Source organism: Guyanagaster necrorhizus (genome assembly GCF_019112545.1).
Source record: "Guyanagaster necrorhizus MCA 3950 unplaced genomic scaffold BT62scaffold_5, whole genome shotgun sequence".
NCBI lineage: Eukaryota > Fungi > Basidiomycota > Agaricomycetes > Agaricales > Physalacriaceae > Guyanagaster > Guyanagaster necrorhizus.
The window spans coordinates 1485515-1510211 of NW_025064884.1; the positions used below are offsets into that span (position 1 = coordinate 1485515).

At 43.1% G+C, this 24697-nt stretch overlaps 4 protein-coding genes across 4 annotated transcripts; 1 reads left to right on the forward strand and 3 right to left on the reverse strand.

The window, feature by feature from the left end:
- Nucleotides 1–2392: 2392 nt before the first annotated feature.
- Nucleotides 2393–2689, reverse strand: BT62DRAFT_886061 (uncharacterized protein; the record flags this gene model as incomplete). Its single annotated transcript, XM_043182865.1, has 1 exon — nt 2393–2689. A coding segment is annotated over one exon (297 nt), but the record flags the coding sequence as incomplete, so codon positions are not given.
- Nucleotides 2690–2776: 87 nt separating this feature from the next.
- On the reverse strand, nt 2777–2950 carry BT62DRAFT_886045 (uncharacterized protein; the record flags this gene model as incomplete). The annotated part of the gene is made up of 1 exon (XM_043182863.1): nt 2777–2950. A coding segment is annotated over one exon (174 nt), but the record flags the coding sequence as incomplete, so codon positions are not given.
- A 16472-nt stretch (nt 2951–19422) lies between these two features.
- BT62DRAFT_985342 (EF-hand) lies at nt 19423–20588 on the forward strand (the record flags this gene model as incomplete). The annotated part of the gene is made up of 10 exons (XM_043189932.1): nt 19423–19437; nt 19484–19635; nt 19687–19751; nt 19805–19834; nt 19888–19928; nt 19985–20020; nt 20075–20101; nt 20157–20245; nt 20295–20341; nt 20404–20588. The coding sequence occupies 10 exons, from the start codon at nt 19423–19425 to the stop codon at nt 20586–20588; spliced, it is 687 nt and encodes a 228-aa protein (XP_043043483.1).
- Nucleotides 20589–22844: 2256 nt separating this feature from the next.
- BT62DRAFT_917532 (uncharacterized protein) lies at nt 22845–24619 on the reverse strand (the record flags this gene model as incomplete). The annotated part of the gene is made up of 13 exons (XM_043184046.1): nt 22845–23003; nt 23059–23210; nt 23267–23279; nt 23552–23733; nt 23787–23823; nt 23880–23911; nt 23964–24033; nt 24060–24157; nt 24203–24257; nt 24314–24381; nt 24431–24441; nt 24499–24537; nt 24588–24619. 13 exons carry the CDS (start codon nt 24617–24619, stop codon nt 22845–22847), a joined length of 948 nt encoding a protein of 315 aa, XP_043043484.1.
- Nucleotides 24620–24697: the final 78 nt, after the last annotated feature.

A 24697-nucleotide genomic window follows, 5' to 3' on the forward strand; every position in this document is an offset into this window, starting at 1 on the left:
CTTGAAGAGAGGGTAATATTATAATTTTGACTTCTAATTATGACCTGCTGATACTTAGTAAGCCAATGCTTACAAAAGCCAAACTATTCTCAACTATTTCTCAGCTTTAGCCATAAAAGAACCTTGTACTAACTATGCAAAACAGCAGATGACAATGTTATGATAATACAATAGCTGCATTTTACTTAGCAACACATTATGAATAGTCAGTATCAGTATGCTGACAGAAACATTCTCACACTCTTTTTATAATAGATGCTACAGCTTGTGGAAATCTCATTATAATAATAGAATAATAAAACAATAGTCATATGAACATATAATAGTATAATCTGTGAGATGAAAACAATGAATAGTAGACACAGCAAATGGGACAATAATCATCTGTAGAGCAAAGAGCTTTATAGACAGTATTTAAAAAGGTAGTATATAGTAATGTATCTCAGTTTTGAGCTAAAGTTTAATGCATCTAATAAACTCTTAGGCTCTTAGTGCAATCATCTCTATCAGAAGATATTCTGGCAGGCATCATTTATTGACCTTTTGCTTATACCTCTATTATTCTTACCATATACCTCATCATCCTTATCATCCTCCTATACTAAAAGCTTCAAAAACATCAGAATCAGAACTCCAATAGACCTTGGTGGTAGCAGTGTAGTGTATTTGTAGATGTTTAATAGTGGACTCACACTAGCCATGATTGGTAGAGTATATGACTTAGCTTTAGAATGATACTAAAGAATCACACTGCACAGGAAGTCTTAGTACTTGACATTGAATATACTGACAATAGCATAGAGCTTATACACTAAAAATAAAAATCATACAGAACTACAGATATGACTTCATGCAGTACTTTGAATATGATCTTATGCAGGAGAGACTCTGCATATGATCTTTGCAAGAGACTCCACATGTGATCTTGCATGAGACTTCATGCAGTACTGATATAATGTATAATCATAAGATGAATTAATTGATATGCTCTAGACTAGAAGTGACACACATTGTGAATCAGACAGAATATTTAGGCACTCAGCTAGAGAACATGATAATTGTGGCTGACTCTTAATATAAGAGATAACTCTGAGAGCCTGCAATAGATTCTGAGAGTAGCAGAATAATCCTGAGAAGATAAGAAAGCAAAGAAACCTATGGCTAGACTCACTAACAAAGATAACTAATGTCAAGTTACATAGAAGCAGAGAGTGCAGTCCTGACCTGGAACAGAATATGCATGTCAGACAGTGACATGCATGGGAATAACTCATAAGAGACTCTAAAACAGAGTCTCATAAATTAAAACTATTATATTAGGTTTCTCTTAGTAAGTACAGTAGTAGCCTATTTAAATACCATATTGTAAAAATAGTAGACAAGTTTCTGACCCCCACAGTTGCAGTGTATTGGGCATGAAGGCCTTGCACTCCAGCTCTGGATTTGAGTTTGTAACTTTAGATAAGAGAATAAACTCTTTATTGAGATTATTAAGAGAGATTTGAGAACTGTGTGCAACATTGAAAGCTCTCATGAGACTTTAGTCTGATTTAATAAGAGATTTTGAATTGTGCTTTAGCCTGAGAATAAGAGAGCAGTGTCTGAAGGACACTTTTAAGTTTTGGAGGTATTTATGATATAAGACACTATAGGTGACAGAGATTCAAACTCTTTGACTTGATTAATACTCACTTTTTGATTATTTCTACAGATTGGCAGAGGTTCAAATCCTTTAAGTCTGTGAACAGGGTTTATTATATTTTTTGTGCCTCTAGATTTCATAAATTTGAATCTTGTGAATCTACAATTGGTTTAGAAACTTGCATGCAGAGGTTGGAATCTTTTGGTGCTTGTGGACATGTTTGTGAAGTGTTTCTGCCTAGAGTATAAAGCTTTAAGTTATATATTATGTGTTTTAAGGATTTTGAGTTGATCTGAGTAGTGCTTTAGACTCATTGAGAGTTTTATAAGAGTATTTTGAAGTATTGTATTGAGCTACAGTACTCTTATCTTGAGATCTAGCAATATTTATTGTCTCCCTTGTTATAAACAAAAGCTTTGAGACTTAAAAAGATCTCAGATAGATATATATGCATGTGTAAATAGTCAGTCACTATTGAGAGTAGAATAGAGAATGGATTGTTAGGGAAAAAAAAGATGTTCTCTTCTCTATGAGATGTAGCTACTTATATACAATTTGAACTATAGATGGCATAAATGTGAGCAAGACAATATAACAAAGTGATAAAGACAATGAAAGATAAAGACACTAAGAAATGATATGGACAATGTAATTGAAGGCTGGAATCTTTGAATAAGACAATGTGTGCATATAATAGTGCAAAATTCTCTATATCTCATACAAACTATTTATTTTAGCCTTCAGATCAAATCATACAGAGTTGTCTGAATTATTGATAATATCTGTGAAGTCTGATATAGCCACAAATTCTGTTACTTTGTATTCTTTCTTTGATCTCATATAGTATAGAATTAAATAGAATATGACAAACTTCAGTTGTGAGATGACACCATCAAGTTCAGCAAAGTAGTATGCTCCTTTTTTTTGATGAATGACCACTATAAGACCAAAGTAGCATAGGTGGAATTTTTTATTAATACCAACTTTGATCTTTTTGTTCAAAATAAGTATAAAAGTATCTGGCTTAAAATCATAGTTATAGATGGTGGTTGCAAAACAGTGCTAGAAGTCTGCTATAGACCTGAACTGAGCTTTGATGATATAATCCTCTAAGCAAGCTAAGTCTTCTTATCTTTACTCTAACTGATATACATGCATATACAGGAGATCTGACTCTAATACCTTTCTAGTAAACTCCAAGAATAAGAATATTGCTAACAGAATATCAAAGAAAAGAAGAGGTTCTATGCTATAGGCTGCATAAAAGAGTGAAATCTGAGTCCAGCAGAAGGTAGTAATCCTGTCAGCTCAAAAAGCAAGATGAGCTTTTCTTAGCCAGATCTTTTTATCCTTTTCATAAAGCTTCTTTAGGGCATCTCAGATAGGCCAGTGAGTGACTTTGACAATATCATTGGCTTATGACTTGTAAGCTGAGATTCAAACATAGTTGATGCTATATTTTCTGCTCAAGTAGGCCATTGTTCATCATCAAAATTTCTGTGATACCACTCTATCAACACAAAATCTCTTTGAAAATAAACTGTCAGAATATCTCCCCTGTTTCAGTATAAAGCATCTGAAATTCAGACCAGTGAGTGAGGCTGCATCATCTTTGGATGATATACTGATAACTTCTGACTTTTAGTAGATGTATGGTGTTGATATGATATTTTTGGAAGAGTCTAGCAGGCATAGACATTTTTAGAGGCAAGTGTATATGCTCTGTAGATTATAGCTGGCATTCATAACATGTTTTTAGATATCATTATATATCTTTATTGATTTTCAGCCACCAAGATCAATCCAGGAGTTGTCATCATATTGAGTAGAACTCTTTGTGATAGCTTAGCTTGTCATATGCTGTATGCATAATAACCAGACATTCTAAGTATGAGACTATAAGCTGATATCATCTTTTTTGGCTGCAATGAAATAATTATTATTCAGCAGTGAAGTAAGGTCAGACTTATTGTTGCAACACTGAGAGCTTTGTGCAGAGGATCATGAGAGGGCACTTAAAGTGAGTGAGACAATATTAAATATCTTTCAAGGCTGCATTCTGTTGTAGATACTTTTTAGTTCTTGGAATATCCTTCAGGACATTAGTTTCTGCTTGTGCAGCTACAGAGATATATGAAGGTGAATTTGTCTGATCCAGAAGTATATTTGTTAATGTATCACTGACTATCTCATTCTGTAGCAAGATTGTGAGCCACACACCACACTCTAAGATCTCTTTATCAACCAAATCCTTTGCATCTGTCTCAGATATATCACTCTCATTCTCTGTATGCTCATTCTGTGATAGCCTATCAGATCTCTTGAAATGTTCTGCAGAGATATAAACTAATATAAAGTTGAACATCAATATTGCTGCAATCCACCAGTTTATTGAGGCATTCAGATGGAGGTCTGGATTATTCAGCATCTCCTTGATGTATTTTGCATTCATCTTGACAATAAAGTGTTTTAAGCTGACAAAATAAATTCAGACAGCATATAAGGCATGTCAATGGCCTTGAAGTTTAATCTTAGTCTGTGAATACTAAAGTTCAATATTGAACCATGCAATTGATCCAAAATAGATAATACACCTTCAGTTGTCAAGTTTCTCCTGCTGTAAGAGAAATCTGCAAGCAATTTTAGATGAATCAATAAAGAGGATAACATCTCAGCCAAAGGTGTAGTCTATAAGTTATATTGTGGGACAACTGATGATTGCACTTTTTATGGTGTCTATTGCATCCTGTGTTTCTTATGTCTAGGCAAATAGAATATCCCATACTATCAGTTTAACCAAAGGCCAAACTATAGCAGCAAAGTCTTGAATCTAAATTCAGATGGTGCCTGTAAGGCCCAAGAAGCCTCAGACTGAATCTTCTATATGGCTGAGTTTTCTAATAAGTGCTCTTCATAGCTGCAAATTTGTTTTAGTATAATGAGTTTAAGAATGCTGATGTGCAGTTTTTTAGCAGAGACAGAGGCTCCTGCATGTTTGAGGCAGTGTAGAATCTGATGAACATCTAGTAAGTGTTCTCATATAAACTTTTGAATGTGACTGTTCTTTAAATGTTTTTCATAGTTGCTGTTGGGAAGCTCATAGCATGTCTGTGGTCTCAGGATATTGATGTTATCAATGAAATTTAAGACAACATTCATCTCATGCTGCAGAATAAATATGATACTATAGTGGAAGATATTGACAGAGCTTGTCTATTCCTGTGGTAATGTAGTGAGTTATATGAAACCAAGATGGATGTCAATAGTGGTGAGATCACAGGAGGAGATGTCCAGCATATTCTGATCATAGCTAGATAGTAGATCAATACTCATGTAGATACTATATTCTGCTGCATATTTACAGTACTAGTCTGAGAGGGATGGTTGTCTTATTATATAAATGGTATATCTATTCATTTCATTGGAGTTGATGACTATCCTCACTTTTCCATCCTTCTTTGAGACACAGAACCATTGTATATGATATAAACTGTCAAATGGCTTCTAAAGGCTTTATCAGATCTTTTTCTCAACTTGTTCAATGATCTGATAGTGAATTCTTAGAGATACAGAGATAGACTTGCAGGCCTATGGTTTATGCTTTATGAGCAGAATGATTACTGGACTGATATAGTTGTCTCACAGTCAGTCTCATTCTTCATTGATAAAGACAATTGCATCTTTATTGTGCATCAAAACATTGATTGCTAACCTGTGCTCTTCTGTCCATAGGAATTATTTGTTAAGATCCCTAGTGACTCTAAGTGTTCATGTGTGAGGCACAGAGAGGGCTGAAAGTCAGTCAGAAATAGAAACAGTGGAGGTAAAGAGAGTAGAGAGTCTTCTGAAAATCTTCATCAAATTTTTGCATGTTCAGAGAGTGTTACTAGAATCAGATTGGCTTTCCTGTCTATGCTTTTGTACAAGAGACAACATGTATTTTCATTGAAGAAAAAAGTGTACTCATGAAATAGCTGTTAGATCATCTAGCTGAGATTTATTCTTGTAGGCTGGCTGATGTTCCTTTAGTAGGAGTGTTTCTTCATGGTTCTTTTATTCTGACTTCTTTTTAGTGAACAGAGAAATGTTTTCATCATCTATCTTCTTTCTCTGTGCTCATATGGTTGCAGCTACTTCAGCATGCTGATCCAAATCCTCTATATCCTCTTTATCACACTCCATTCTCAAGAAGCCCCACCAGACATTTTCTCTGTCCTCTATAATCATTGTAACATGAGCCACTTCTGATTCATTATCTACTTTTTCAACAAAAGCTGTTGTAAAATATGTAAGACCTCTATCAATCACCATATATTCTAAAAATCCTTCTATGCAGAACCAGCCTATGTAGAGTGACTAGTTGGAGTGGATGGTACTGCAAGAGAAGACATAGGACTATCAAAAACTCTGTCAACAGCAGCCTTTAAGCATATGTGCTGCTGGACATGATGGATGGGACTGCCATTACAAAAGCAGAATCTGCATCCTATAAGCATGATACAGCCAGCATCAATATACACAGATATATATGAGGAGTCAGCAACAAAATGATTTATCTCTCTACAGAAAAAACATCCAGCAGATCAGATTGAAAATGACAAAGTGTTTTGAGCCTGCATGGCAGAATTCTTGAACTGATATATTATTGCAAATATTGATCTAATTGCTGGGCTGAGTGACTGTACCAGTGGCTATAATGCTGCTTGAAATGCAGCTGCCTGTGCTAGTGACAATTTTTTAAGTGCAGTCTAGAGATCATCTATAATAGATCTCAGTGAAGGTCTTTGTGAGGGTAGAGGTGTCTGAGTCAGAATCCAAGTCCTCACTGTCAGATATGAGTGTCTTCTTCCTCTTGTGATGGTGGGAGTGAACATACAGAGCATTAGAATCAGAATCTGTGTCATAGATGGCAGAATGCAGCACCCAATGACTTGCCTTCATTACACTCTTGATGGAGAGAACTTTGTCATAGTCTCAGCTGAAATTGACACAACAGATATAGTCCTCAATACACTCTCTAGTGCAATGGTCAAATCCTTTTCAGAAGATATGTCATTCCTCACTTTCAGCTATAACACTCTTTTTATGCAATACTTTGGCAATAGGCTTGAACTAGTGATGGTAGCACTCCAGATCTTCAATCTTAGACATTTCACAGCAATACCATTTCTTGGCAAGATCCTGAAACTCACTTAGAGAGTGTTTGTGCTGTCAGAAGGTGTAGAATTCCTCAGTAAGGTCAGCTTTGAACACATACTAGTTATATTTGACCAACTCATCATTATAGCTATCAGATATTTTCTACAGATGCTTAGCTTCTGAATTAATATAGCATAGGATTGCATAGACACATTCATTGTCCATGAGAGTATGCAGCTTTGCAAGATGATCAAATTCATCCAAAAAGTCATCCAGCTCATTGAGGTTCAGCAGCAAGAATCTGAGAGTCTCTTTGGAATATGGTGCTAGCATTGTGCTAATCCCAGAAGATGCATGCATGGCAGAGGCAGAGACAGTGGTAGTAGTGAGTGCAGTGGTAGTAACAGATGTGGTTGTGGTAGTAGCAGTAAGAGAGTGTGTGGTGAGTGACATTAGCTGCAATGGTGGAAGAGCAGCTTGTAGAGCTTTAGGTGAGGAGGAAGATGTCAGAAAGAGAAGTGGAAAACAAAATAGCAGTGTTTCTGGACAAGAGAAATCAAGCAGATTGACAAATTGCAACTAATAAAGACAGTCTGACAGAGCTGGTGCAGTGTCTATAGTTTTTGCAGCTGCAGCTCATATATTGACATGAGTAGCATGAAGAATAAATTTTAGATTGTCAATTGAAGGTATGAGATCAGCTTGTGCAGCTCAATGACCTGCCATAATATTGAAGCCAACATGTGCAGAGATTCAGAAAGGTGGGAGAATAGTCTGAAAGGTGAACAACTGTTCAGATTGTAGTAGGCTCTAGATATAGAAAGTCAGTCACTGTTGGAAGTAAAATAGAGAATAGATTGTCAGGAGAAAAGGAGATGTCTCCTTTCCTATAAGATAGAGCTACTTATATACAATTTGAACTATAGGTGGCATGAATATGAGCAAGACAATGTAACAAAGTGATAAAGACACTAAGAAATGATATGGGCAATGTAATTAAAGGCTGAAATCCTTAAGTAAAACAATATGTGTGCATAATGGTGCAAAATCCTCTACACATGCTATTGCTATTTGCATGCAATGGATCATTGAAGATATAATTGTATTGCTATTTACTACTCTTATCACATTATAATTCTCCAACAAACTAAGAGTAGTATATATATGTGTGTTGGTATAGATATAATTGGTGAATAATTTTTTGCTGTATCACTTTTTAGCTTGCATATATAACCACCTCTTCACTGGTGAAGAAGGCCTCAGATTTTGATGACTAGAGCTGAGGAAACAAAATAAAAAAAGTTCACATACTATTAAATATTTGTTTCAGCACTTTAGGAGCTGAAACAGAAAGAGCTATGACATTTGAAGGGGCAGAAGGGCTCACTGAGGCAGGGACCTCAGCTTCAGAAGAAGAAGCTGACTCCAGCTCAAGGAAATCTAGAAATTCTCCACATTTAAACTAGAAAAAGAAAGGATTAGCAAAATAAAATCTACTGCTTCAGTAATAAGAAAATTGTACTTTTTGCTCAAGTGATTCACCAACTCAGTATCAACAGCAGCTAATATACACCAGAGTTACTGCTTCCAACTACTCCATTTCTTATCAGAAAGGAATCTCTCCTCCTTCTTACATCAGATAAGATGTAGCTATTGCCAGATGATAAAAACAGAGCATACCCAAGCATTCATGTGAGAGGCTTTCTCACAAAAGTCTGGTGCATAGGCCAGACAGTGATGAAAAGCAGTGAGAGCATTAAAGAGAGATATAATAGATAAAGACATATGAAAGAGGAGAAGATATGACTAAGAAACAAAGCTAAGATGTTTTGATAAGGGAGAATGGAGAAAAAAGTTTGTGAACTTTACAAACATTCTTATCTTGAATAAAAATCTCTTCTCTGATAGGTGAAAAGCTCTCAGCAAAAACTTTGAAAACTTCTTAGTGCAACTAGAAATATGATTAGATATATATAAAGCCAAATCAGATATCAGAAGTCACTATTTAGCAACTGACCATATGTTACCACTGGAAAAGATTAAAAAAAAGTTCATAAAAGGAAATTTTACTAGCAAATCAATGAAAAATTGAAGTCAGAGGGAGATAATGAGTCTCTAAGCTCTGTGCACTCTGAAATCATGGATCTCAATATTTATTTTTGACTTCTGCTCTTAGATAGGCTTTCAGTAAACCAATTATTCCAAGTTCAATGAAAGTAATATTATTATAAACTTTCTCTTTTATATAATGGTTATATATTGCATGCAATCTTTCTTTTAGCTTGCAAACTTTTCTTGAATTTGTGAACTTTTTCTTTTTAACTTTTCATGGCATGTGAACTTTCTCTTTAAATTATAGATGCTATAGGCATGGCTAGGCATCACAATATCTGATTATATATAACATATGTTATTATTAGTATGCACATGACACTCTAATATAATTCACAAGTCCCATCATAGTGCATATACAAGGCTGACTGTGGATGTCTAAGCTTTTCACAGCTAGCATATAGAAGACTAGTAGGCCACAGAGAACTAACCATGTGGTCAGTTAGATATTTGTAAGAAATATTAGGAGGACTATCATACTATTGGCTATATGAACTTTTAAATATGCTATATTTAATACAAACCTCACATAATAAAAAGTTTGCTATGCTCATTAAGCTTAGTACTGCAATTACAAATGTTGTTTAATATAGTGTGCTTGAAATTAGTAGAAGAGTAGTATAAGTAGGAGAGCATATTAGAAAAATAAAAAGAGGGAAGACCTTAAAGACAAGCCATACCAAGTCTACTCAACACTCATACTAGATTGTATACTCATACAACATCTCTCTAATAGAGACAGTTACACAGATCACATATAGATCAATACTCCTCAATAGAGAATACCATAGCATCTCAATAAACTTGCATCTCACTGAGAGGCTTGCACATAGTACTAGTGAACTATTAATTCATGAAATATTGCTTTATGCTTTCTTTTCAAAAACACAAAAGGAATCCACTGTCCTTGCATGTCATCCTCACATCTCCCAGATATAACTAAGAGACATCAAATGATAACCATAGATAGGATTCTATGTCTTTTAAACTGACACTATAGCCTACTGTCTCTGCTCTAAAGAACAGCACTAACTATTCCCCCTAGAGATTATCAGAACTGCATATAAGTTCCCAACATTAAAATTTCATGCCACTTTTAGATTGCACTCTCCAAAACTCAGATATCTACATGGCATTTCTGATATAAGAAAGTTTATATACATACTTTGACTGTCTGATTATAGTTTCAGAAAGTTTATAACATCTGTAGTTATCCTCTGCTACATCCTTTTGGAGATTAGTCACTGTATGGAGGTACATGACAAGACTCACTTGAACCAGCTATCAGATTCTGTGTCTTTATCTCACTCACCATAATAGGTTTTGTGTTTTCTGCTTGCAGAGAGTCTATTAAACAACTTTCTGGTTTATCAGAGGATATGAGCAGTATGCAAGAGCTGTTCTGGGTTGTCAACTGAGGGTGTGAGATTCATGTCACAAGCTCAATGATAGATGTTGGGAAGACTCAGAGATACTGACAACATTGTGGATATGCCTAAAGAGTCTATAGATAGGCATTGGTTCAAGTTGCAGTGGGCTCTAGATATAGATACTTAGTCATTATTGCCAGCAGAATAGAGAATAGGATTATAATGGGAGAGATAGAGATATATTTCTCATATGAGATAGTTAACTATTTATATAGCATATAGAGTGGCATGGTAATAAGACAAAGGCAACAAAGATATAAAGGTAACTAAAAACAATGTAAGATCTAATGGACAAAGGTAAGATAAAGTAAGAGTAGTGAAAGAGAAATGTGAATGGTAATGGGTGCTCTTAGACCTTCCAGTGGCATGGTCATAGCATGTGAATTCTCTACACCAGCATGGCAAAAAAGACAGCCTGAGCAATGTGCATGAGCACTGGAAGCAATCTCATGACTACATGGAACCCCATGTATCAATGTTGTTGAACATGACTCCACTCACAAGTGTTAGGCCCAAGCGTCACATGTGGGAATCACATGGTAAACGATTGCACCTCGCACTTCGGGTGAGACAATCGAGTCCTCATTGTTGAAACTCGCAGCGTGTCACAAGGCTGTGCAAGAGCAGCTCAAGGTTAGGATGGTGGTGTATAAACTTTAGCTCGAAGCTGGGGTATTTCCAGCGAGAGCGTTCATCCTTAAATACCGTACGGTTGTCTTCTAATTATACTATGGCTTATTATGTGTGTCTGTGGTTATGGTGCTCATTGTCCTTGAGCGTCGCTATCGTACATAAAAAGGGTGATTGTGTGCGTTGTTGGGCACGACTGTTGTAGTGACCTTTTTGGAAGGTTAGTTGTGCTGACCAAGCTTCCCACAGTCTTGTGCCTTCTGACTCAGCATAAATAGGAGTAAGATCAAGAAAAGAAGGAAAAATTGTAACATTACCCCCTCCTTAAGACCATCGTCCCGATGGCTTAATTAAGGGATAATTCATAGTCATGTATGGCGTCGTTGGCATCCATGTATTTTTCGTTTATCCACTGGTTGGATTCCGGGCCGTAACCCTTCCAACTGACCAGATAATCCACCGTGGTGGTCATCCCTCTGCCGCATGCTTTGACTTTTCGTAGTCTATGATTTAGCACTTGGTCGATTTCATAGTGCTCTTCGTCGTTGATTAAGTCCGGGGGCGGTGGCAGTGGTCGTTCCTGATTAGGGAAGGCCGGGCCAATGTATGGCGTTAGGAGGGATTCGTTGAAGACGTCGTGGATTTTCCAAGCCTGGGGCAATTTGAGTTTGTAAGCCGACTCCCTGACCTTTGCTAGGATGGGAAAGGGGCCGGTGCGTTTGTCAGCGAGTTTGCGTTTCGGTCGGGGGAGGTGGAGGTTCGTCGTGTCGAGCCATACTTTGTCATGGGTTTGATATGTATAGGCCGGGCGTCGGTGTTTGTCATACTGTTTCTTCATTGCTATTGCCGTTTTGTCTAATGCGGCCTTTGTTTCGGCATGGATCTTTTCCAGTGTTGTCACAAAGAGTGTGGAGGCAGGAGTCGTTGTTTTGTGATGGAGCGTTTGTGCGATATGAGGGTGTCGGCCATGGTTGACGAAGAAGGGTGTGAACCCTGTTGCGGAATAGACTCTGTTGTTGTGTTGGAAGGCCGCGAGTGCCAGCCATTCCACCCAATCGTCCTGTCGATAGTTGATGAATAGCCAAAGGTATTTCTCAACTTCTTGGTTTGCCCGTTCCGTTTGTCCATCAGTTTGTGGATGGTAGGCAGTGGATGCGTTGCGCTTTATTTGCAGCAGTCTGTACAGGTCGTCGAGGAATTTTGAGACGAATTGTGGGCCCCGATCAGAGATGACCACTTGGGGCATTCCGTATTTGGCATATACTTCGTCTCGTAATATTTTTGCCCACCCTTCTGAGGTTAACTCTGTGGAACATGCGACTGGTATAATTGTCTTCGAGAATCAGTCGATGATGATGAGGATTGCGTCATAGCCGTTGCAATCCAGTAACCCGGTGATCATGTCGACAGAGATGTGGGTCCATGGCTGTGTTGGTACCTCGTTCGGATGTAGGGGCGCAGATTGGGGCAGCGTGGAGGATTTTCCCCTTTGGCATACTTCGCAAGCTTTGACATAGGTCATGATGTCATTGCTAAGTTTGGGCCACCAGTAGTTTCGCAGGACAAGTTCTTTTATCTTTGCGATGCCGGGGTGTCCTGCTGTGGCATGGTCATGACATGTGGCTATGATTTCCCCGCATAAGCATTTGTCACATGGGACATAAATCCTTCCGTCGTAGTGGATCACTCCGCCGTCCTTTGTCATTCCTCACTCATGGTTGAGCGACGCAGCGATTCTCTGGTCCCACTGGTGCGTATCCCGTGTCGTGCTTTTGATGCGCTTGTGCATCTCTTCCTCTGTTGGCATTATTAATGCCCAGAAGTGTTCGGGGTGGAGGATGGTGACGCCGTCGTTGTCGCTTGCCCCCTGGTCGTGGTCTGCGCATCGAGAGAGGAGGTCAGCTTTCTTGTTAGCGACTCCGGCTTTGTGGTGGAGTGTGTATTGGTACTGGGTAAGCTCGGTGACCCATCTGGCTTGGCGCCGGTTCAGCTTCTGAGGCTGGCGGAAATACCGGAGGTTCTGGTGGTCCGTCCAGATCTCGAAAGTGTCAGCCGCTCCGATCAAATAGTGTCGCCATTCCTTGAGGGTGAGCATTATGGCAAGTAGTTCTTTGTCATAAATCTCGTAGTTCCTTTCGGTCACGGTTAATGCTTTCGAAAGGAAGGCGACCGGGCGCCATTTCCCCTCCTGTTCTTGGGATAACATGGCGCCTATGGCTCCTTCGCTGGAGTCAGCTTCTACTCAGAATTTCCCTTCTTGAGATGGTATGGCGAGTACTACATCTTTCGCCAACCGCCGCTTCAGGTCTTCGAATGCGAGTTGTTGTGGGGTTCCCCATTTCCACGGGGCGTTCCCTGTGAGTTGCGTCATGGGGCGGACAATTTTGCTATAGTCCCGTATGAATCGCCTGTAGAAGTTGGTGAAGCCGAGAAAGGATTGTAATTCCTTTTTCTTGGTGGAGGTCGGCCAATCCACCACTCCTGCTATCTTTATGGGATCCATGCAAATGCTTCCTTCACCAATGATTACTCCGAGGTACTCGGTTTCCAATACTTCGAACTCGCATTTTTCGGCTTTGAGGAATAGCTTGTGCTTTCTCATGAGGGCGAGTACTTGTCAGACCAGACTGCGATGCTCCTGTATGGTTTTGGACATTATGAGAATATCGTCGAGATAAATAGTAACCTTCCCGGTGGTGATGAGTTCCTTGAATATGTCGTTCATCATCCACTGGAAGGTGGCCGGGGAATTCGTTAAGCCGAAGAACATAACGGTGGGTTCAAATAGTCCTCGATTAGTTCTGAACGCGGCCTTCCATTCGTCTCCCTTCTTGATTCGGACATTATTGTATCCTCAGCGGACGTCAAGTTTGGTGTAATACTTGGCTCCCCGGAGTTTATCCATGAGTTCCGATATCAGAGGTAGTGGATACCGGTTTTTGATAGTCATCTTGTTTAGTTTCCTATAGTCCTGTACTGATCGCAGCTTCCCATCTTTCTTTTTGACAAAGAAGAATGGAGAGGCCATGGGGGATTTGGATGGTCGAATTCGTCCACTGGACAGATTTTCCTCGAGGAACTTGTCGAGTTCTTGCTGCTCCTGTATTCTGAGGGGATAGGTTTTGCAGTCAAGGTTTGCATTGGCGTTTGGTATCAGCTCTATGGCATGATCCCAAGGCTTTGGACACAGGAGCTCGTCGAAGCTTTCCTTTTCGAAGAGGTCCCTGTAGTCCCGTACCCACTCCGGTACTATCTCTTCAAATGTCTTCTCCTCTTTCCTTTCATTAGCTTTTGTGGCCAGGGCATTGGCATGATGTATGGTGCGAATGCGGATTTCTTTTTGCAGATCGATGGCCAGAATGGTTTCTCCTTCTTCCATTTCCTCATCCCACCTATCTTCTGGATCGTCATCCAGTAACTCAAACGGGATCTTTCGGCATCGACATCTGGCGAAGGTGAGTCGCCCAGTCTTCCAATTGATTAGCGGATTGTGGCGGATCAACCAGTCATGCCCCAGGAATAATTCCTTTGTTCTGAGATCAGTGACAGCCAAATCGATCCTCTCGGAATGATCTCCGATAGTCATCTGGAGTTCTATGAACTCGGTAATCGACCCGGCTTGATTTTTTGTGCCGTCGGCATTATAGACAGGGATTGGGGCGGCAGTGGATCGAGTGGGGAGTTGGTTCTTTAGGACGAACGCCCTGTTAATGGAACTGCCAGTGCATCCGCTATCGATCAGGGCGGTGACAGCATGCATGGTCCTGTTGGTGAGAGTCTCGATTTGAACTTTGGTTGTCAAGTCTCTCCCCAAGGTTTTGGCTCGTCGGATGAACTTGCGGGCCCCTTTTAGTTCATCTAGCCATTCAAGAGCTCTGCTTCGTTTGGAGCTCTTGAGCCCTTCTACGGCTTCATCCATAACTTCTTCCGCTCTTGTCTGGTGGACCCACCCCCACAGCGTAGCTTTGGCGGATTCCCTGCTAACCGCCTCTCTGATGGCCCTCCAAGTCCATTCAGTTTGAAATGGTTGGAGCCACCTAGTGGGGTCCTCTACCCCTGTTCAGCCCATAGGCGTTTGAGTTTGCTCTTGCAATTCTTCGGTGTGCATGTCAACTGCGGGTATATTCGAATGCTTTTGGTACATAGGCATGGGAGTTACTACAGAAGTACTATCAGTCCGACTAGCGGCTGGAATAGGCACACCGTGAACTTGTATGGCCGACCTAGTGGAATTGCGCACTAGTCAGCCCCCTCTTTTACCTCCTCCACTTTTGTTTCCTTCCTGAGCTCCTCATCTTCTTTCTGCAGCTCGGCGATCTGTGCCCGTATGTCTTCATGGGTTCGTTTCTTTTTTGGGCAGTCTTTTGCCATATGCCCTTTTTGCCCGCAATTGAAGCATTTGCCCTCCTTCTTTATTCTGTCGATGTCCATGGGCTTGCCTGCTCTGGTATAGGTGGTTCCCGTTCCAGTTTTCTGGGCGCTGTAGGTGGGAGTCGTCGAGGGTCCCGGTGATCTCCCGGCAGTTTGCCCCGCCTTGTTCAGGGTTGGTGGAGTTGGCTTTTTGTTGTAGTCCCCTAGAGTCGACGCCTCTGCTTTCTGCCTTTGTCATTCTTTATACATCTCAATGATCCTTTCCTTCCATTCATCATATCCAACGGGCATCAACATTTTGACGCCCATGGCAGAGATCATCATGAGGTAAGAAGAGGGGACCCCTCTCTTGAGGGCTTCCACCATTCTTCCATCATTGGCGATATCTTCCCGTATGCCGGCCAATTTGGCGAGCCATTCTAGCTCGTCGAAGTAGTCGGTCGCTGCCTTGTCTCCCATCTTGTATTCTTTGATCTTTTGTTTATGAACCTCCTGTACTGCCAGATCAATAAACTTGTCATTAAGCATCTGCTTAAAGACCGGCCATGAGGGGTATCAGTAGTGCCCCCGAGTGGATGATCGAAAGTTTGGGGAGATGAGGATCCACCAAGTCTTCACCTTCTCCTCCAGGTACGAGGCAGCGAACGCGACCTTGTTCATGTCAGTCCCAAGGTATCCGATGTACGCCTCGAAGTATTGTTCACAGTCGACCAGGAATCGGTCGATGTCATCTGAGGCCCCCTTAAAGGGGCGGGGCTTTCGGAGGAGGTCAGGGCGGCATTGGAGGACCTGGGCATTTTCCGGGAGTGCTCCCATGGGATTGGACCACTTGTCAAAGGGGGGTCGCCGCTATTCGATGGGCGGTCTGGGGAACGAATGGAGGGAGTTGTCATCGGCGACGGGGCTTCCCTTGGGTTCTTGGATGCGGATGATAATCCCGTCCCTTACTGTAAATCCTAGTTGTGTAGCCTCAGGGTCATCCTGGGCGGGTTCCTTCCCTTTTCTGCTTGGTCCGGCCTCGTTGGGGGGGGGCTGTGCCCCTAATAGTCGGCTCTCCCTTCCGGTCCATGGGTTTCGGAAACCTTCGGCTCGTGGTTCGCTGGGGTGTTTCCTGGCTCGGGTAAGCCGGGAAGCCGTGCTTGGAACTGAGTGTCGGCTGGTTTCGGCGATGCTTCGGATCGAAGGTGCCATGTATACGGCTCTTTTCAGAGCGACGGATGGGGTTCGTGGTAACGGTTGGACGTTTACTTGTGGCTGGAATGGGGGCATCGGCCCGAGCGGGTCCTCGGGATGTCGGCGCCCATATTCTTTCCAGGCGTATTCCGTCACGGCATACTGTAAAATTCATTTTTTCTCCACTGAACCTGCATACCGATATTCAAGTCCTAGGGGAGTTGCCAGCCAGCGGGCATCTCCCCATAAAAAGAGCATTCCCTGCTCGTATAGCTCTCTGTACTCCTTTTGCCTACTTCTTTCAATCTCCTCCCTCAATGCTGCCTCATCTGGTCGCTGTCCTGCATATTTCATAAAGTGTCGAGGGTCAAAGGGGCCTTCCTCGCCATCCTCGTCCTCCTCGCTGTCCTCGCTGTCCTCCCCTAGGAGGGAGCCTGCAAGCTGGTCGGAGGTGAGGGGCTTGAGTCATAGCATCGCCGAGGAGTTCTCCAACGTTACTGGGTCCCACAACTCCTTCGGCGATGGCTTGGACTGGTACGGGTGGGACTCCGTAGTACCTTGTCCTGCCCGCCACTCTTGCTCTCTCCAGTTCCTCGCTATAGAGGCCGAAGTTTCGGTAGAACTCTGGAAGGAGGAACTGGTGGGCGACCCGGCTTCCCAGGAATCGTCGGAGGGCGAGGTCGGAGATGTGGGCGTTGTCAGGTACCCGGAGTCCATAGACGTCGAGGATGGAGTCGACGTCGGATGCAATGGTGTCTGTTCAGCTAGGATACTGTAAGTCGGGAGAGGGAGGTCCTCCTCCTCTCCTGATGGCCTCACTCCTGGTGACTGGGCTCCCTGGTCCTGTCCAGGGGTTGTCATCGGTTGGTGGCTCTCTGAAGGGAGACTCAGATCCTGAGGAATGAAGCCCGTACTGCGCGGGGGAGGCAGAGCCCATCCTCTCTGCGTCTTCTCGTCTCCTTCGCGCTCGTCCCTGTCGGTCGTACTCGGCTTCCTCATACTCCTGCTGGGCTTGTTCCTGTGTGTACTCGGCGAGCTCTTCTCGAGCTCGCTCTTCTTCTGCTCTACGCTGCTGGGCCTGTTGCTGCTGTCATAGTGCGCTGTCGTAATCAAATGGGACGGTAAGGTCCCAGTCCAGGAATACCCTCCGGATAATCCTATCTCTGGCGATTCTCCCCCTCGCGCTGGCTGTGCCAGCCTCTGGCTCGCTCCCGATGTGGAGATGTCAGAATGGATCTCCGGCTGCTGAGATGGCGATTTCGACGTTGGCATAGTCGGGGTGTATTGTCCTTCCGTGGGGATCCTCGACCCCCAGCCTGCTGACGGACCTGCTGGAGTCAGTATTCGGCTTGGTGAGCTCATAGAGGGAGTCTCGGGGTGGGTTGGGGGAAGTCCTGGCTCTCAAAGCCACCCGAGAGGCATCACGGGAGTCCCGAGCATGGTTTCCAATCCCTGGGGTGCGAGAGGCGGTGGAAGGGTTACTGGGGACTGAAGAGATATCATGGGGGATCTCCGGGGCGACCTGAGGGATCGTTGTGGTCCATGGGTTTCGGAACCCTGTGAGATGATGGTTCCGGTTTCTGCTGTCAGGTCATCGAGGAGGGTATCGGTGTCCCTCTTCTTCTTGAGGGCTCCCTGTATCCTGGCAGCTATGCCCAGCTTCTGGTACGGGAAACTCCTCCAGCTGGAAGGTCGTTCTGGCGGAGGGGGGGATGTCATGGAAAGGGAGATCTGGGGTTACGTTTCGGAGGATATGTTGAATCTGCTGGAATGCTTGGTAGTGCCTGACGATCCAAGCGGTGATTGATTGTCACCCTTGGCAACAAGTGATGATGGCCAAAAGGCTAAGTAGCATTCCAATTATGGAAGCTATTAGGTCAAAGAAGTCGTGGTTTAGGTCGCGGGTTGTAACTGGGGTCATTCGGTCTCTCAGCACAATTGGGCTTGAGAAAGGGAAGAAAGAAGCTTCGAGCTAATTGTTAGGCCCAAGCGTCATGTGCGGGAATCACGTGGTAAATGATTGCACCTCGCACTTCAGGTGAGACAATCGAGTCCTCATTGTTGAAACTCGTGGCGTGTCACAAGGCTGTGCAAGAGCAGCTCAAGGTTAGGATGGTGGTGTATAAACTTTAGCTCGAAGCTGGGGTATTTCCAGCAAGAGCGTTCATCCTTAAATACCATACGGTTGTCTTCTAATTATACTACGGCTTATTATGTGTGTCTGTGGTTATGGTGCTCGTTGTCCTTGAGCGTCGCTATCGTACATAAAAAGGGTGATTGTGTGCGTTGTTGGGCACGACTGTTGTAGTGACCTTTTTGGAAGGTTAGTCGTGCTGACCAAGCTTCCCACAGTCTTGTGCCTTCTGACTCAGCATAAATAGGGGTAAGATCAAGAAAAGAAGGAAAAATCGTAACAACAAGGTGATCCAGAAGGCAGGGTTATATAATAGTAGAGCCACTGCTAAAGCTGTCATCAAGCTCAGGATCAGGCTGATGAACCAAAGCCCCTTCAACCACATATTGTCAGTGGAAAACATAAAGATGGAAGAAGGATCATATGGAAATGCAATGACTGTGTCAATGGCAGCACCACTAGCAAGAACATATTGAATAACCACTAGCTCAAAAAGAATGGATGCTGTGATTTGAATGTACTCTGGAGAAAGACTCTGGGATGCCTGAGTGACAAAGGATCCATCTTTACAATGGTTAGTGTACAATTCAATTGTTGTGGAAAATATGCCAATGTTGTGCTCTGGAATCATTGAGGTATTGGAGCTCTGGAAGTTCCGGCTAACTCCAAACATAGTCACGTGAACATTACTTGATGTCATATAAATAGTACACTGCCTTTTGGGAAGCTGTGCAGGTCGGGGTATCCATCCTTTGATTTCAACCTTCACAACAAATCAATCTTCATAAACAATGTCTTACGGTGGTGTATGTCCTGCTCAGTAGGTGTCAGGATGCATACTGATTCCAATAGTACGGAGCACCTCCCCCGCCTGGAGGTCCATACGGTGGATACGGCGGGCCACCCCCAGGTGGACCGCCACCTCCAGGCGGAGGATATGCTTACGGTGGAGGATTTGCCCCGCCGCCAGGACCACAAGGACCCCCTCCCGGCGCTGATCCTCAGTGCGTAACTTCAGCCAGGATTTACGAAAAGAAACTCATCTTCGCTTGCAGACTTTGGAACTGGTTCAGCGCTGTTGATACCGATAGATCAGGTGCTATCACCGTTAGTGAATTAGGTACGTCTCCCAGCCAGTTCAACGGGATTTCAAAGACCGACGCGATGCATTAGAGCGCGCATTGATCAATGGCGATTGGACTCGTACGTCAACATCAAAGCTACAGACTGCAGGATTGCGTTTGACAGTTCTCTAGCTTTTGATTTGGATACTGTAAAGCTCTTGATGTCGATATTCGTACGTCCACGGCTCTTAACAATCCCCCGTCAGGTCACCTTATCGCCGCTCCCCAGGACACTGATCGCAGCGGAACTATCGGATTCAACGAAGTAAGATTAGCCTCCCAGTGCTTATCAGAAGCCTGAATCTCACGTTAATGCTAGTTTGCTGGACTTTGGAAGTACATCAAGGTAAGGCGCGCCATCATCTTTCTCGTAGGTTTGTGTTCACATACACTCTCATCAGGACTGGCAAAATGTCTTCCGACACTTTGACCGCGATCGATCAGGGTCTATCGACGGAAATGAGCTTCGAGATGCTCTGGCGCAGTTCGGGTGCGTCGTTTCATTTCCTCCTTCATTCCTATCTAAGGCTTGCCTCCAGTTACCGACTGTCTCCGCCGCTTCTCGACTCAGTCCAGCGGAAGTACGGTGAGTAAATTGGATATGAGGATGTTACAGAAAGCTCTGACAGACATACCCTTCGGGGGAAGATATTAAAGCATCTTCAGCGGTCGGTCACGGACCACCTCCTGGTATCTCCTTCGATCGTTTTGTTCGCGCTTGCGTCGTGGTAAAGCAACTCAGCGAGGCATTCGGACGCCTTGACACCGATCACGACGGATGGATTCAGATCAATTACGATCAGTTTATGCAGACGGTGCTCAGCCTGCCTTGAATTTATGATTTGAACCAAAGAGAAGAACAGCACAGCGCAGGAGTGTACGATTATTATAACGGTTATTAGTCAAGATAAAGTTATGAAATCTGTGTTAACGATAATGTTCCCTTACGTCGGTCTGCTCTGTCTGTCTAACATTGCAAGTAGTAGTGAAAAGCAGGGTGTTCATGACTGAGTTGCAAGCCGGTTGCAGGCATTCCATTATGCAGGATAAGGTAATAACTTGGTGAAAAATGAAAAAAAAGGAGGCAGAAGAACTCCTGCTCCTCCAACAAATGAACATTGGCAAAAGCTGGTCATGATGGCACGTGTTGCTTCATTGGATGGAAACAATATCACTTGGAAAGCTTTTGAGAAAAGTAGCAAAGAAAGAGATGTCGTGTCGATGTACTCTACAAGAAATGAAGACTAACTTTTCTTAAATGAGTTCAAGCCATCCTTGTTGTCCTTGCGGTACTTGGCATGTTGTAACAGTGCTTGTCATCCTTATCATCTTTGTGCTCCTTGTCATCCAATCAACATCGCCGTAGGAGCCATCCTCGGATTACTTATTCTTTAATTATCCTTAGATTGGTACTTGCCTGTGCTTACTATCACGGTGTTTTTACTGTACATTAGGTTGCTTGAAACAGCTTTGATTATCGACGCGCTAAATTTACACCGAAGACACCCGTCATTTGGAGTATTTATCTGTTGTAGCAGAACTTGAACAGATGAAAGTGTTGTTGAAGGCACTTTTTGACATTTTAGAGCGATGATTTGCCCTGGTGACCGTGGTGTGTCTTTTTATAGGATTATTGTGACCACGCGATTGTCGCGAAAAATTCCAGATTTTTTTTCCCCCCTCTCGCCGGCATCTTGCTTACGACCGCGATCCCATCCCTTCTTCCATCCATCCTTTTCTTTAATAGATCCCTTTATCCCGTGAAGCGCACGAATCGAACAATCGACATTTTTAGAAGCATCGTCTACCTCAATCCGGGAGAATGTGTTGCGAGGAGAAAGAAATTGTTTGATTTTTTTCTAGTGGGAGATGGCCATTCAAGGATAACAACGTGATTTGGGAGGTCTACATCCAGTGAACGACTTATCTTCATAGGGATCGTTGAATCTGATATACGAGACTAGGAGCTGGCTTTGAAGTCGTCATACCCCTTGGAGCTAGTCGTTTATTCTTTAGAATGACACGATCTTTGCAGGTCGGGAACTTGCCCGCTCCTCAGTCAAGGAACCGAAATTCGTCGAGGCTTGTCGCTCCAAGTCATAATTTGCTAGTGGAGTTGTGGAAGGTATGACTTTCGGGTATTACCCTATACTTTGAACTTTCGATCCAGATATCTTCCGTTATTACCATCGAACCAGGCTTTAGCTTACAAAGCTGAAGATCGTGGATAATGAGCACTACCAGGTATAACCCCCCAACGAGGATGGCCCATGACGAGTCCTCGAGAAACACCGGCCAAAGTGGCTAAGAAATAGACTGATGTAGTCGATGCCCTTTCTCCAACTTTGTGGAGTCTTTCTTTGAGGGTAGATGCAAGTGGTTTTTTGATTTCGCCGCCTGTTTCCTTTGACTCTTCTATAGGCGATAATGCCTTGAGGGCCCAAATGCTTTTGCCGTGACCTGTGGAATGGTTGTGGCCCTCACATCATGATAGTACATATGGATCGTCAAGTCACCTGGAACAAGTATTTGCCCAGTTCCATTGTTCGGTAGTACAGACCGCTGCAAAATTTCCGTTCCCTCTTCATGCGGATCAGCTATTGACTGTAATACAGAGACGACGTTGGTCATGTCTAACCCTGACCCGAAGAGCAATGCCATCCCAGTCTTTCAGAGGCAATGGAGACAATGATATATTTTGCTAGAAACAGCGAAACGATGGTTACATTCGTATTCGCCCCTGGTTTTTTTTCTTGCAGCGCAGAATCGGCATGTTGACATATACTACGAAGAAGGAAAGGGTGCTTGCATAAATGGAAGGGTTGTCTTGAAGGCGCGAGACATGGCCTTACTCCATAACTGTAGGTGGGATCTTGCTCTGGGCACACAAGCTTGTGCTGACCGGAAAAGTACATATCACCATGGAGCTGAGGGCCGTTTCCGAATACCGTTCCCGTCCAGCTGCGCATGGTTATAAAAACGTGTCCACAGATGGGACAAGTTGATAACGCAGTATGTATATGCTCTATTCCATAAATACATTACGCTTCATGTTCTAGATCTAGGCCCTCAAGTAGGCTGAAGCAATTTTATACGCCCTTCTCGCTGGACTCATTTGATGTGAATTTAAAGTCACCGGATTTATTCTGCACGCCCGCATCATCTTGTTGCAGGCTGACCTCGTCATTGCCGTAGTCGTCAGCCCGAATAGTGTTGATTTGCACCTCGATTCGCGGAGTAGTGTGTGGCTTTTGTTATTGGAATAAGATGATTTGCAGCGAGTGACGAAAGTAAAAAGCATACGTTATTGTCTTGGGTCGACATGATGCCGCGGAGACGAGTACTGAAGGTTCGGCGGGCGCGGTCCTGAAGAGAGTGCGACTCTGCTTCGGTAGAAGCCGGCGTACGCATGCTCTTTCTCGAGTTGAGCGTTGCCAACAGGGAATTGACGTAAACTAGAAATAAGGTGTGTTACTGATAGGCGCATATGGCAGCGCTACATTTGACATACATCGACCAACTAGCTGTCAGTCAGTGTCAATATGTGTTGTGAATTATTCAAATGCATACTCAAGAAGTAGAATGCAAAGTAAACCAATGTGTTAGGCAGAGCGAGAATCTATAGATATAGTGTAAATGAGTGTTATCACTTTTACTATGGTACAAGAAGAAACTTGCGAAAAGAAGAGACGCGCAGGCACATAAAGATGTGAGCATGCCGGTATTGATGGCGAACAACATCTATGACGCATGATTGTATCATTCAACCGGATTAAATGGAAGAAGTTAGACCCACCAAACGATTGATAACATTGTTACTCCAGGCAAAACCCGATTTCGCATTGTTAAGGAAGAAACAGATGGTAACCGATATGAGAACATCTCCTGCTGCTGCGAACACGTTGACAGACATCGACAGCGCTTTCAATTTCTTGAGGTCGGTGAACGTAGGAAGGTGTGCGCCACCGACGACGTATGCTATCATGAAGATGTTAGTAGTTCAATATCGAGGGTGCTTTCCTACAACTTACCAACTGAGGTCCCCACTTCTCCCAAAATGAAAAGTGCCTACGAATAGAAGCTGAGAAAACCTGACGTTGTCGCTACAATAATCATGGACCTACGATGACAGACAGGACTATAGCGTTCTTCCGGACTGGAGAAGGTCAATTTTATACGAATTTGGTGTTGGAGAACAAAGAGCATACATGTCCAGATACGATACGCGAAGAAACTTTGTACTAAGAATCCCGTGATAGAGTTGAAGATGACCTCGGCCTACAAAGAGCGAGTTAGGTACATACGGAAAGAAGAAACTGAAAAATGGTGCCGACATATAGAGTCCATACGACGTCTTCGAGTGCGTTTGTGTCGCCGAAGTGACTGATAGTGTAGTAGTACACTATATAATGAGCACTTCAAGAGACTCGGAAACGACTGAACTCACAAACATGTGTGATCAAGATTTGATGAACAGTATCACTAAGCCAAGTGAGGAAAACCTATAACATCGTCAATGCACATCATGCCCGTTCCAACGACGGCGAGCTGGACGTACCACGACCTTCAGGAATATGCTGTCCCGCCGGTAATTATCAAAGTAATACCACGTCTGCACGCATGAAACTATACAAATGATTGGTTATCTTCTCGCTATATGACAGGCAACACTCACCACCCCAGAGCCTAATCACGCGTAGATCCTGTCAGAAACTGAAAACGCTGATGTGGGGAAGCACTTACGCAGCAGCGACGACCATGCCGATAAAGAGCGCGCCAAATCTAGCGAACACTGAGCATCTCCATACGTTTGAACCACAGTAAATACCTACGTGCTGCCGATTGAAGAAGTTGGAACGGCCATGTTGGATGCGAACAGGAGAGCCCCAAGAGAGCGAAAAGGCTTGAGAAAGATAGGAATGCGGGCCCATGAAATATAAGA